At 40.9% G+C, this 13,643-nt stretch overlaps 1 protein-coding gene and 1 long non-coding RNA gene across 12 annotated transcripts in view; both read right to left on the reverse strand.

The window, feature by feature from the left end:
- Nucleotides 1-1,704: 1,704 nt before the first annotated feature.
- LOC146768630 (uncharacterized) lies at nucleotides 1,705-4,617 on the reverse strand. The gene is made up of 2 exons (XR_014953172.1): nucleotides 4,480-4,617; nucleotides 1,705-1,869 (listed from the first exon to the last, which is right to left on the reverse strand). It is a non-coding gene; the product is annotated as an uncharacterized LOC146768630 (long non-coding RNA).
- Nucleotides 4,618-5,479: 862 nt separating this feature from the next.
- The window catches only part of SPAG17 (sperm associated antigen 17), an 86,203-nt gene continuing 78,039 nt past the window's right edge, over nucleotides 5,480-13,643 (reverse strand). For 3 of the 11 annotated variants that reach the window (XM_085572604.1, XM_085572615.1, XM_085572651.1), the window contains 9 exons: nucleotides 12,794-12,890; nucleotides 11,932-11,979; nucleotides 10,514-10,616; nucleotides 9,836-9,932; nucleotides 8,885-8,983; nucleotides 8,604-8,755; nucleotides 7,945-8,111; nucleotides 7,024-7,084; nucleotides 5,481-5,894 (listed from right to left, as the gene is read on the reverse strand). In XM_085572604.1, coding sequence (XP_085428730.1) covers nucleotides 5,580-5,894; nucleotides 7,024-7,084; nucleotides 7,945-8,111; nucleotides 8,604-8,755; nucleotides 8,885-8,983; nucleotides 9,836-9,932; nucleotides 10,514-10,616; nucleotides 11,932-11,979; nucleotides 12,794-12,890 — 1,139 coding nt within the window. In that variant the 3' untranslated portion in view covers nucleotides 5,481-5,579. Of the gene's footprint in view, nucleotides 5,895-6,839; nucleotides 7,085-7,944; nucleotides 8,112-8,603; nucleotides 8,756-8,884; nucleotides 8,984-9,835; nucleotides 9,933-10,513; nucleotides 10,617-11,931; nucleotides 11,980-12,793; nucleotides 12,891-13,122; nucleotides 13,188-13,643 lie in introns of those variants that run through there. The other 8 variants (XM_085572621.1, XM_085572600.1, XM_085572632.1 and 5 more) reach the window with 7 other exon arrangements.

The raw sequence follows: 13,643 nt of genomic DNA on the forward strand, positions 1-13,643 counted from the left end.
AGGAGGCACTGTAGGATGGTATATTTTTTTTGGTAAAGTCAATTGGCATCTGTTATCCACATTATCTGCTGCTGAAATGGACCAGCCTGCTAGAAAAACAAGTGTTAGAGATGGAGAGCTGGCTTGTGATACACAGTGCACCCTCAGCTGAGGTGACTGAGGAGAGAGCTGCCAAAACCAGGTACCAAAAGGGGAAGGCTGACTGTGCCTCTGCTTACATTAATGACAGGGAAATAGATGTTATGGATGCTGTATAATGAACTGCTGTCTGATGATCCCCTGGGAGGCCTGGAATAAAAAACCATGGCCATGGGCACATGAAGTCGGGGACTGATGAGAAGGATGTAATTGGTGATACAGAAGAGTAGCTTGGGATGCAGAGTTATCTTATAATGACAGGTATCCTCTGATCTAAGTTGGGAGAGATGGAATTCCTTCACTTTTGTCTCTTTGCTGTCACTGGTATTAGGGAAGGATCCGTGGAGAAAAGGCCTTTTCACCACCTCGCCTGGGGTGGCGAGTTCTGTTCCTCAGGGAGAAGGGCCAGTGTTTGTGTTCAGGGGCCTGTGACCCTGAGTGGGTGGACACCTCCAAAAAATCCAAACAGGGAAGGATGTGTCCCAGGAAAAATTGTTCTTGTCTCTCCCCAGCTTCTGACACAGGCAGCCCCTCTTGAAGTTTCTCTCTGGTTCTCTGATTTGTATCACTTATGATTGGTCTGTGCTAATGCAGTACTTGGGTGTCTACTGACAGAGCCCAGCTTGTGCTTTAAATGGATGAGGTCTGTCCCTGTGCCAACAGTCCTCTGATAGGAATTTTAATATCCTTGGGACATCAATTTGCCCTTTCTTGAGTGAAATTCCCTGGATTTACAAACCTGAACAGGAAAGCACTTTCAAGTACAGGGCAAGCTTAAATCTGTATTGTTAGAATATGTATCTCACCTAACAGTGTGGATGTTAGGATTCAGAAGTGGCATTCATATTTCACACTTGCAAAAGCTGCTGTTAATGCCCAATCATGGGATTCTCAGTCACTGAAGTGTTGAGAGAACAAGTCATCTACATGTATCAAGGAAAATTCCCCATCTGTCTCTCAACATGTCACATGTTGGGAAAAAGATGAAACATGGGAAAGGACCTTGTGAGAAGTGAATTCATAAACTGGAAGCAGAGCTGCACTTGGGCACATAAATGTGGCTCAGAAAGAGCCTGTGATCTTTTAGCCATGGCAAGGAGGGGCAAAAGACCATCTCTAAGTGGCTTAGACTTCCACTGTGAAGAGAGATGAGCAGGTGAACATTTGAAGGTGCTCATGTGTGACTGTGAACAAGAGGGTGTAAGAATCTCTTTCTTGTCACCTTTGTGTACTTGCAACCCCCATCTGGTATGTGCAGCTTATTAAAGGTAGGTGAGCACACAGAACATTAAGCCTATGATTGTGAAAGCAAACAGAAACTTTGGAATTAGAAGACCAGAGCAGCTCAGCAGCTCCTGACGAATCACAGTTGACTGTATTGAAACCTTGTGCATTCCCAGTACTTGAAAAAGGTTTCAGATGCCTCAGCACAGGTTATTTGAAACCTAATCCCTTTTAAAAACAAATTTAGTGGGAGTCATGCAGCACTGCTCTGTAGTAGGGTTGAAATACAGCAATCTTTCTACTGTTCACATTTCAGACAGCCACATCAGGAGAGCATGTAACTTTTTGGACTACCTTTCCCATTAACAGGGAAAAGGCAAAATATTTATTCTCATTTAATCTTATTAAATGAATAGGAAAATTACACTGGATGTTTCCATAAGGTTGGACTAAAATCTAGGTATTTCAGTGTTGCTGATCCTCATGTTGATCTTCTAGTGGTCTAACCTGTAGTGGAAGAGGACAGAAAATTACCATGAATGGAACAAAGAAAAAACAAGAAGAAATCCCAGCTCCACCTTTGTACAGTTGTTGAACCAAACCTAATAATTATTTCCATATTCTCTGCAAGTGTTGTGTGAGCACTGTGATTGCTACAGACTGGCTTCAGATTTGGCCTTTTGCTGTTGGAAGGGAACAACAACATGAGATGGAGTTCTTACACAGGCTTCAAGGAGATTAGGGGTTTGCTTTTATTGCACAAATTGAATGGTACAAAAATCACAACCGCACATTCAGGATGGATGCTCTGCTTAGGAATACTGAAGACTTTCATGGGCAGCTTCCTGTCTGGTATTTAACTCTGAGCATGTTAAGAGAATATTTTTGAAATGTGTTTTAAATATTGATGTGAAATAACTAAGGAAATACAATGTGATAGGACTAAGTTGGTCAGGTGATGCTTGATCAGTGATTTTTGCTTGTTGGTCTCTGCTAGGAGGTGTGGCAAATTTGTGATCAAGTTTAATATTGCAGGGAGGTTTCTAGGTCTCAGTAGAGAGAATCACTGGCTCTGGTGATAACCACCTGGGAAAGGTGATAGAAATGTAGCAAATTCTCAGAGTGCCTCTGCAGTGACTTGACTGTTTCTGTTCTGGATGGCTGAACAACACTATTTAACCAGTAACAGGATTTAACTCAGGAGTGTCAGTGTTCCATGTTTGGTGAGACTAAACCAACCAATCCAGAGTTCCTTGGCATGTCTGAGATGGATACGGTTTTGAGTCCAGAAGACTTTTTGAGGGGAGGGTTATTCAAAGAGGCATTGGGTACAGATGTTTGGGTAGCATGTGATAGCTGCAGCCAGCTTCAGTAGGAATTGTCAATCAATTCACAGAAGGACACTGTCAGAAGAGAAGGGAGGTTTGGCTGTGGTGACAGGAGCTATGATTAGGTGGATTAGACATGTGAGAGGAGAATACTTAATTTCTCTCCCTTTGTGTTTGTCACGGAAGATGGACGGTGTGTCTCACTAAAATGTGAACTGACTGGGTGAGTATTTCTCTTAGGTTTCAACAGAGTGAGAGAAGTTTGTCTAAACTTCCTTCATGATGAGTTCCAGGTTGTAAATCCCTAAGGTGGAAGGCATTAAACTAGTTGTTTTTCTAGACTATAATTGTGTGTTACTTTGGGGGTAGAATTCCACACTGGAAAAGGTAAGAAGATATTTAAACAGGGAAAAAAAGCTATGCTTGATGTATACTGGGCAGTCCTAGAGCAGATGCAGCAGTCAGAGGTACATGTCTGAAGTTTTTGAGAACTGACTGATGTGGTCATTTTTCTTTTTCTCCAGAGGAGAGGAAATGAGATACAGCTGGAATTTCTTTGCTGATTGGTTAGATAACATGGCAGGCTTACAGATGTTTAAGTTGAAAGAAAAAGATGATGTCAGTATTACATATATGAAGCAAACTGGGACTGTTCAGCTGAGGAGAGACATCCATAGGGTTCCTGTTTATGAACTGTCACCATCAATTGTGTTGTAAAGTGCCTGAGCTCATGGGGGTGAGGTGAACACCAGCCTAATGTTAAACATGTTGACTGCTGGTTTGTGAGAAATTCCCAGTAAGGCTTTCCTACTTGTCAGGGAAGACTTAACCATTCTAAGACACTCTTAGAAAGCAACCAAAGGAGAGCTACAAAGATAGTGAAGGGCCTTGAGGGGAAGTGTGAGAAGTGGCTGAGGTCACTTGGTCTATTCAGCCTGGAGGAGACTGAGGGGAGACCTCATTGCAGTCTGCAACTTCCTAACGAGGGGAAGAGGAGGGGCAGGCACTGATCTTTCTGCTGACCAGTGATAGGACCCAAGGAAATAGCCTGAAGTTGTGTCAGGAAAGAGGATATCAGGAAAAGATTCTTCACCCAGAGGGTGGTTGGGCACTGGAACTGGTTCTTCAGGGCAGTGGTCACAGCACCAAGCCTGACAGAGTTCAAGAAGTGTTTGGACAATGCTCTCAGGCACATGGTGTGGTTCTCAGGATGTCCTGCGCAGAGTTGGGCCTGATCTTTCTGAGTCCCTTCCACCTCAGGATATTCTGTGATTTTTCATATAGACAGAATCTATAAGGCCACAGAAATGTGCTGTATGAAACTGTGTGTGCAGAGGGTTGTGTGTATTTGAACTTGTCACATTGAGGCTGCCCTATCTGTAAGACTCCTGTCCCTTATTAGACTTCGTCTAATATTGCTGTCAGTGTCAAAGGGTCACCAGTAAGACTTGGTTTTAGAAAGTGAGAAGTGTTAAGGAGATTTATTAGGGCTTTACTCTAATAAATCCAGCTGCCAGGAGGTTCAAGGACTTGTTTAATGTGGAGACAGTAAGTGAAGGATTTGGGACAGGACCCTGAGGAGGCTTTGCTGTGAGTGCCTCCACTGCAGTCCCCTTGAAGTGAGTGCTTTGGTTAATGTCATCCAGCGTTTCCCTTCTCTTGTCACAGTACCAAGTCAGTGTGCTAGGTGCCTCATTTGCATCAGCTTTGTTCAGCATGCTGCTGATGAAGAGTAGGTAAAACAAGTGTACTTTAATTTACAGCTGGTGTCACTGCATGCAGTACTTACACTAACTACAAGGCTTTCGTGGGAGTGTAATCCGTAGCTGTGGCTTGGGGCTGGTAGGAAGTGCCTGGACTGCTGCTGCCATCCCTCCCTGGGGGTATCCTGCTGGGCGGCACTCATAAATGTCACTGGATAGCACAGGTGGGATGTCATGTTAAGGACATAACCATTTGGTACATTTATTTGAGTAAAATAACATGTGGAGGTAGGAATGAATTCTGGAAGTAAGGCTGTGAAACATCTTGCATCTGGACTAGTGGCCTCAGCTGAAAGATTAAAGGAACAGCTAAAATATGGGGGAAGGGCACGTTTTGGAGGCTGGTCTGCAACTGTGTCAGAGGACTGGGTGAATGGGAACAGAAATGCAGCTGGTTTTGCTGCTATGCCACTAGTCCTGTCTAGCTCAGTTCGGCAATTGTAGGCATGAAAGGTTTCTGTGGGTCTATGCAAATAAGTTTGGGGAGTTTCAACATCACATTCAGAGCATACAAATCTTCAGAAGAGTTGCTGTTACTCTGGTCAGGTGCAGAGTACCCTGAAGTTCTCCTTTCTTTGGTAAAGGGTGGTCCTTACTCTGAATGAAGTTCCTGGCACGTTTGGATGTAGCTTGCCTTGTTATTTCTTTATAGGTTTCCAGAGGATCTCTTCTCCCAGACTTCTAAGTGTAAATTTGATTAAATGTCAAACAGAACTTCACCTGGAGCACAAGGGAAATAGAAATAATAGCTATTGACTTGGCTCTTTTCTTTTACTGTACTGCTGTCATGAGTTAAACAACTGAAAAGCCCACTGAACCCACACGGGCTCATTTCTGGCAGCATTCATTCACTTCTGTGTTTGCATCTTTGCTGCTGCAGGGATTGTCCCATTTGCCTGTTTAGTATCTGGATGATACATCATTTTGTTGCTCATGAGGCTGTACCATCAGATGCTACCACAGAATCAAAAACATAATAAAGTATTTTCACGAGGGGGGGTGGGAAAGAGTTCCTATAACATTTAGTTTTTACAAGCGACATTTTTTGGGGTTGCCATTCTTTTCTCCACTTTTCAACCACATTATTCTGATGGAAACTGCATTTGGCATCAGAATCTTAAATTATTCATTTGTTGTGCTTTTGAAAACACCCATTTGTGTATTTCTGAAAAGGACAGTAAAGCTTGCTACTGCAGCAGCCTGCACTGGAAACAATGCTTGAGGCTCCCAATAGGAAGATGATTCCCAGGGTTGATGCTATGAGGTGTATGTGAAAAATAAGACAAGAAAGGATATTTGCTTTCACAGGCAGGAGAAGAGTTTCAATTTCTGTTAATATCTCAATATCATGGGAAACTTCTTCAAGGCCACTAGTGTCTTTCCCTCCAATTAGCATGGCAAAAATCTCTATCTCCAGTTCAACCTGCAAGCCTGCTGCCACCTAGGAGAGACAAAGAATGACTCAGGTAAGGTGCAAGTTTCATACATGGTCCCCTCCACCAGTCCTTGGTGGTTGATGCCCCAAGCCTGTCAGTGTTAGAGGCATTTGGACAGTGTCCTTAATACTATGCTTTAACTTTTGGTGAGCCCTGAAGTGGTCAGGCAGTTGGACTAGAGTGCCATTGTAGGTCCCTTCCAAATGAAACAAAATAAAATATTTTATTCTGTTCTAAAAAGAACATAAAGTAGGGAGGTACAAAAGGGGCAGATGTGAGGAGAAAAGAATGGAAATTATTCCAGCCATCTAGATGTATTTCTGCAAGGTCTTTGACACAGTCCCCCATACCATCCTTCCTTCTCAACTGGGTCCTTTAAAGATTCCTTCCGACCCACACTATCCTATGATTTCAAGTACTGTGTTGTGGCTAAGGCTCTGGACTAGGAGGTTTGATTTGTATTCTGGCACTGCCTCTCTGCAAAAGTCATTGCTTCTTGATTCCATGAATTGACAAGATATGGCCAGTGATATCACATGGATGCTGTGGGAACAGTGGCCAGCACTATTTATTCAGAGATAGCATGCAGGTAAAAAGAGACACTGAACAAAAGCAGAAAGCATGAAAGCTTCCTACTTAGTGGGATAATTTAATGTGCTGTGGTGCTTTGCTAGATAAAAATGTGGAGAACAGTTGGAAGCAGGAGAAGAAAGGACTGAGTCAATAGTTTACTAGGGTCACATCCTGAAGGTATCAGGATAGTAAGTCAAGTCTAGGCATAAGACAGAGCAGATATAGTGAACATTGTAAGCAGAAGGAAAACTCAGAGGCATCTGAGTGGTAGAATAATCCTGTTTGCTTTGAAAAAGCTCTCTGTAGCTTCACTGCTTGACCTACTGCTTTCCACTGAGCTTAAAATTTGTATCTCTCTGCATTCTTGCACAGGCTGAGACAGGAGTGCATGGAGTGCTTAGCTGAAGGTAGCAGACAGCATCACTTCAAGTAACTTTACACAAAACTGTGTACCCTGGCAGCTCTATTCCCAGACAGCTGCTGTCCCTGAAAAGTGCCCTAGCTAGCCTGAGGGCCAGCTGAGTCTAGAAAAAAATCCAAAAGCTCTCCTGTGTAACCTACAGGTCCTGGTGTGTACATCACTCTCAGTCCTGTGTGTGGAGGTGGCTGCTTCACACGAAACCTGTCAGAAAGAGAAGAGAATCAGTTTGCCAGAAACTGTTTCAGGTGGGAGAAATCACATCTAGGCTGCCTGCTCTTCCTCTGCTTTTTTAAATGACAGCAGAATTTCTTAGCTCATCTTTTCCATCATAATGTACATATTGGACTACAGCAGTATTCCTGGGCTTCTTGCCAAGGTTCAGGTTTCTAACAAAAAATCCCCAAAGGAGCAGATGAAGGGGCCAAAGTAAGCTTTCAAAGAACTTGTTAACACTGCCTGGTCCTTATAACAGAATGTGTAACAGCATCATTTTAAGTCTGCACAATTCAAAGGTAGCTGAAGTACAAACATCTTCTTGGCAAACATCTTTGTGTTGCAGACCCAAAAGTCCATAACAATCTTTATTTAATGTCCTTTGATGTGATTCTATTGCAGAAAGCATGATACTGTATGAATTTTGGGCAAATAATCTTTAATTAAATGGTACCAACTAAAGCAGAAGTTTTGCTTCCTCATTTCTTACTGATTGTTTCACATCTGAGATTTAGTCCTTATGTGAATGCAACTTCCTACTGTTCAGATTTTTAAAAATCATTAGAGCAGATATGACCTACACTTTTGCATTGCTCTGGAACTGATCCTGTGGATTTCATTCCCCCATGAAGAGTTTACCAGCATGCCCTTGCACCATCTGTTAAACAAAAGGCAGTAGAAGAGGCATTCCTAGGATATGGCTCCATCTTATGGAAGGTTCTGGCAGACCTATGAAGTGGCTGTCAGAATTCCTTTATTTGAGTGGTGGGTCCAGAGAAACTGTACTTGATCTTTGTCAGGATCTATTTGTAGAGATAAAAACCAGAGTAATAAGAATTCAAACTAACCTTGAGAAGTTCACACCAACATTCTTCATGATTACAGTGGTTGCATAGGTGCAGCCTTCCTTTAGCACTCCAAATGTCACCCTGGGTGGGATGAGATGGAAGTTGGTAAGATCCTGTCTTGTTGCAAGAGAGGATATGCTGACCTTTCCTGAGGCAGGATCTTCTATCTTTGCAAACAAAATATGAGACAAAGAGAAAGTTGGTGGCTGTTTTGTTGGCCTGGGGTAGGTAGAGAATTACAGGTAGAGAATTACTTAACCTATATTTGACCTCTGCCAACTCACCCTGAAGAATTACAAAAAGATATCCTAATTCGAATAAAAACTGAAGCAGCACATTGAATACTGTCTGGAAATTTATACTGGTTTGAGTTTTCAGATGTATTAAGCCATTGAGGTGTCTCAGGGAAAATGGGGGAAGCTCTGCTCTTTTGGAAACAGAGCTTTCATGTAGTTGGCTGATGCAGAATGAGTTTTTCCTAGCTGTTGAGAGGAAAGGTACTTCTAGAATTGCCAATAAACATAAATAAATTGTAACAGCTATGTTACAGTAAATAGATTCAAAATACCTCCCAGTACTGCTCCAGGGCGAAGATTTTACAGAAAAGAGATGACTCAGAAGATATATGAATATTGTCAAGAAAGATGTTATTTTTTTACCTTTTTATTTGGTATGGTACTTGGTTTTTTCCCCTGAAGGTATGATGGTAATATTACTTTCTTTTTTCTTGTCTGTCCTGTAACATCCACCATCAGACTTGGAACTTTATGTTGAAAGGCTGTCTCTTCTGCTCTTGCAGCCTTGTTTAGGTCTGGAAGGGAAAGATTTCCAAAAACATGAAAAAGTGACAGATGGATTGAAATTCGTATTGCAAATATTGTGTCAGAAGTTATAAAAAGATACCAAGCTGCTCCAACTACATTCTGGAAGGCAGGTGTACCTGTTGTGCTGCTGGAACCATCATCTTGTTTGGAAGGACCCTGCAGTGGAAGGCCAGATGAAAGTGATGAATCACTTGTGGTATCAGGAAATTCAGCTGCTAAAGGGAAAATAATGGAATACTGAGTCAAGTATTTTTTATGATCACCATCATTTTCATAAATGTGAAAAACATCAGTCTTTGGCACTTTAATTGACACAATCTTGGAAAGCTGTCTACATAACCATGTAGAGAGGCTGGGAAAATTCTGCAAGTGACATTCTGCTCTACTGGGCCACAGGGATCTCAAAAATGCCTATTGTGTGATTAGTCATTTCTTGTTCTCTGGCTAACTGAACTATAAACCATAAAGGACTAAAAGTCAATTCCAGCAGAAGTCTTATGGTGATAGAAAATGAGGAAATATGGGAATTAGTGGGGGTCTGACAAAACCCCACAGAGGACTATTTTCCTGATATGAATCTTTGCTGTCTATGAATTTTAATCTCACTGTATGGTTTAAGTAACTTGTCAGGGCTGATTTTTAAAAGAACTGAAGTATTCTTCTCAGTTCTAAAAAGCTGAAGCCTAAGATAATGATTCCATCTTTCCCTGCTTCCTGTCATGGAGTCACTGCTTTCCTCCTATGTCCTCCAGTCTATATTTAACCTGCATGTTTCCTATTTTATATTGCTTTTGTTCCAGTTCTCTCTTACCACTGAGCTTCAGAAATAAATCTCCCATATTTTTCCTACAGTCATACTAGTTATTTTCTAAACTTGGCCTCCTTGGTTTTTGCTTATCCACCCCTAACAAGTTTTTCTTCAGCATTTTTTATCTATCCACTTGTCATTCATAGCAGAATTCTTCAGCTTAGCATCCAAAGCTGATGGTTTTTCCACATTCAATGATGTCTGCAAGGGCTTCTCCCTCCTGAAGAAGGTACAAAACCAATGTCAGACAGTGGATTACCTCCACTGGGTTCTCTTATCAGCAACAGAGGGCAAGTCATACATTCTTCTTTTTGAAGTGGAGGAAGTTTCTTAGACATTGCTTCCAAATCAGGAAACTGGAGAAAAGGAAGAAAGAGGGTTTAGATTTCCTAGCTAAACACCTAGGAAAACCAGACAGCAAAAAAAAGAAAGGAAAAAATTTAAAAAAAAAGGAATGCAAAGAAAACAAATAACCAGGACCGAAGTGGTGACTATAAAGGAGATGTAATAGTTACATGAGATTACAACCTACATTTCTGAGTAGGCTTTATGCATCACAGCATTTACCAGTAGAAAAGGCCCCAAGATCACCTCTAAATTAGGAGTGTTAGTTTTACTTATTCCCTTTCCAATAAGCAAGGAGAGGGATTTGAGAGTTAAGTAAAAAAGCCATGAGGTTGAGCTGTGCTCTGAATCAGCATCTCTCCAGAGTTTATGTAAGGAATTTTATAGAGTTTGTACTCAGTGAACATATACCATCTTCAAGATGGGTTTCCTTTACAAGGGCTTATAATTTCTGATTAATTCTTCTATGTTTGTCTTTTGTAATGGTTTGTTGAGATAAACAGAGGCTGAGATATAAACTCAGAGTTGTCTTTGGGAGCATGGGAGATACTAGCTGGCCTAACAGACTTCATCCAGTTTTCAGCTGCATTACCTTTTCTTGGTAAAAGTCTTTGCTGAATTCAGATTCAAAATATGGAGCAAAAATTCTGTTTTTTATTGCTGCAAATGTAGCCTTCTGTTCATCCAGTTCTTTCCTAGGGATGTTATTCACATTGTTGGTAAGGAAAAGAAAGAAAGAAAAAAGCATTATAACTGAGTTCACCCTGTTTTTCAGTACTGTGCATCAAGAAATGGTAAAGGCAAGTGGCATTTTCTTCCCTGGTTCATCACTTGAAGTAATATTCTTGTAATTGGCAATTTTCTTGGAGGTGAATTAAGAATTGACTGGTAATGCACATGGACAGTGAGTTGCCTGCTATGAGGAGCTCCTCCTCAGAACATACCCCATTTCTCTAAACCTCATGGAACATGCCTGGGATTGCCACTGGTGGCTTTCCAACCTTCCAACAAACATTTCAAGCTAAGAATTGGTATTCCAGATGCATTGCTAAAATTTTGAACACAAAACTCATATAATTTCCTTATTTTATCACAGAAAGACTTGAAGGCTGTGTGGATACAGAAGAAGCTGTTCAAACTTCTAAAGGTAAGGTTGACCAGAGTAAAGATCAGTCATGTTTTCAGCTTGTTATAGCCCAATTTTACACTATTAGAATTTCACTGACTTGCAGGGTCTAGTATCAGCTATGAAATGATCAGTCTTAATCATACTGAGAGTTTTAACACTGTTTTTAGAGCCAGAATTGCACATAATGTTCTTGGGTGCTGACTGCTCAGATTTATATATTTAAATTACTTTTAATAGGATCCAAACCAGTGTGAAATGATATATTAAAATGTAACTCTGAAATTCTAAAATGCTTTTTTATCTCATGCAAATCAGAATATAATTAACAAGAAATATGGAAAGCCTCTCATGGAGTGCTGTGTCCACTTTTGACCTGTCTGGTGCACTGAAGGGCCACAAAGATGATTAAGGGTTTGGAAGACCTTTCATGTGAGTAGAGGCTGAGAGAGCTGGGACAGTTTTGCCTAGAGAAGCTTGGAAGCACCACCACGTGAGACATGTCTGGGGCTCTATTTGAAAAAATCAGCTTTCATTTGTGGAATACCTGAATATTAACTTAAAGCATGAGCATTTGAAAATATTAATATACTGTATTTTCTATACTAGTGGCAGAACCAGAAAAAAAAACACAGGGCTTCTGACCTCAGCCTTGGTTTGCATAGTGTAAGTTCACAGTAATGATGCTGGGTTTTGAAAAGAAAAAAAAGAAAAAAGAAAGAGACTCAAACCATTTATTCAGCATTTCTGTTAAGCAGAAAATACCCCATTATTTGCAGACAAGCCATTGCACCATCATCCAAGACCTGATGAAATCAATAACATTTTTACAAAAGTAGATTAAGCAGGCTCATAAAAGACCTTGATCCTACTAATATTATTACCTGTTCTGCTCCAGTTTGCTTTGCCACTTGGATATTACTCCTTCTGGACTGAATCACCCAGAAGAAAAAAAGAGAGAGTAGTGGTAATGAGAAAACTAGTAATCTTCTATAAATGCAAAAATATTTACAAGATAACCCTGGAAAGAAAATGGTTTTTATGAGAGTATGTTATGTAAACATCTCAGGTGGTTCCTGACTTTGACTTGTATGGTTTGTACAGAAGTGTTTGCTCTTATCTGCATTTTTATTAGATCATTCAATCCAAGAAACATCCAAAATCCTTTCCCAACAAACTTTGAATTATCTTTCAGAGAAGGAAAAAGAGGCATAGAGGGACAAAATAATCACAGGACAAGAGAGTAAAACACTGCCATATGTATCTAGGGATCTAGTGTGTGCTTGGGTTCACCCTTTGTGTTATTTACATTTGCACTAGTCGTCACTGCTCTGTCCTGTGGCAAGCACATTTCTCTCCCTCTTAGGATTTTTCATAGGGGTGCACAGAGAGAAATGAAAGAGAAAACCATTTCTATTTCTGCTCCTTGATTTTCTCATGTGGAATGTGTTTGGAGGATTGTTTACCTGGAGCGAGTGCTTGATTGGATTCTGGTGAGGATTGTTTGAGCCTGATGGCCAATCCAACCCACCTGGGGCTGGACTCTCGGGAGAGGGTCACGAGTTGTGGGAGGGTTAGAGATAGAGTCAGAGAAAGTAGTATGTAGTTTCAGTATCCTCGTTTTATACAGTATATTAATGTATTTTAGCATAGTTATAATAAAAAAAAAAATTCAGCCTTCTGAATTGAGTCAGACATTGTCATTTCTTCCCATTGGGTTTTCCTGCATTTACAATACTGTCCTACCTCTGCTGCTGCTCCTCTCCTTGGGCAGTGCTTGTCTTCCTTGTGTGGCCCTTGGCAGGAGGGGTCACTGCCTGCTCATACAGCTGCCTCACGTAGGCTGCAAGGTGAAGGGCATTACTGAATGGGCGTGCTCTGCTACCCAGTGCTGGGTGTTACCAAGAAAAAACACCAAAGGATGTATTTTTAATGCATCTTCTTGCCACTTTATGGAAACCTAACAGAGTTTTTGTTACCATGAGGGAAAAGGCAGAAGGAACTTCATCCCAAAAACAAGATCAGAACATTAACAGATAAGAAATTGAATTCAGTATTGGAAGGACAAGAAGCAGATTAAGTTCACACTCTCACCTTGTATTTCCTGACATATTTTTATATTCTTTCAAGATACAAATACCTGTGAATAGGAAAAGTTGCTGACATTCAGCCACTCTCTAACTGGGGTGTTCTGAGGTCTCTATCTACAGCTGAAGAAAATAACGTGGGCTTTCAGGGACCCTTATTACATTTAGCTTGCTTAAGCTCGCTTGTGCTTAATTGAGGCTGTGAAGCAGCCATAATCAACATTCTCATAGAAGGAACTACTAGTTCAATATGTACAATGGAGAAATGCCAGCCTTTCCACATTTAATCTTGTGACCAGCTCTGGGGCTTTCTTAAAGAGTTGCCCTGTCCTCTGACATATTTTATAAAGTGTGTTGTTTACTTTATACCTTGAAGCTAAATCATGGGTCCAAAGAAGTTTCCTTGGCTGAAAACAATTTTCTGTGGCAAAATTTAGGAGATGTGAGTATTTGAGAGATATGATTCTATTAGATTATGACAATATGTCTTGGTGTTCTGGGAACCACAT

This window comes from Lonchura striata, chromosome 1 (assembly GCF_050655825.1).
Source record: "Lonchura striata isolate lonStrDom1 chromosome 1, ASM5065582v1, whole genome shotgun sequence".
Lineage (NCBI taxonomy): Eukaryota > Metazoa > Chordata > Aves > Passeriformes > Estrildidae > Lonchura > Lonchura striata.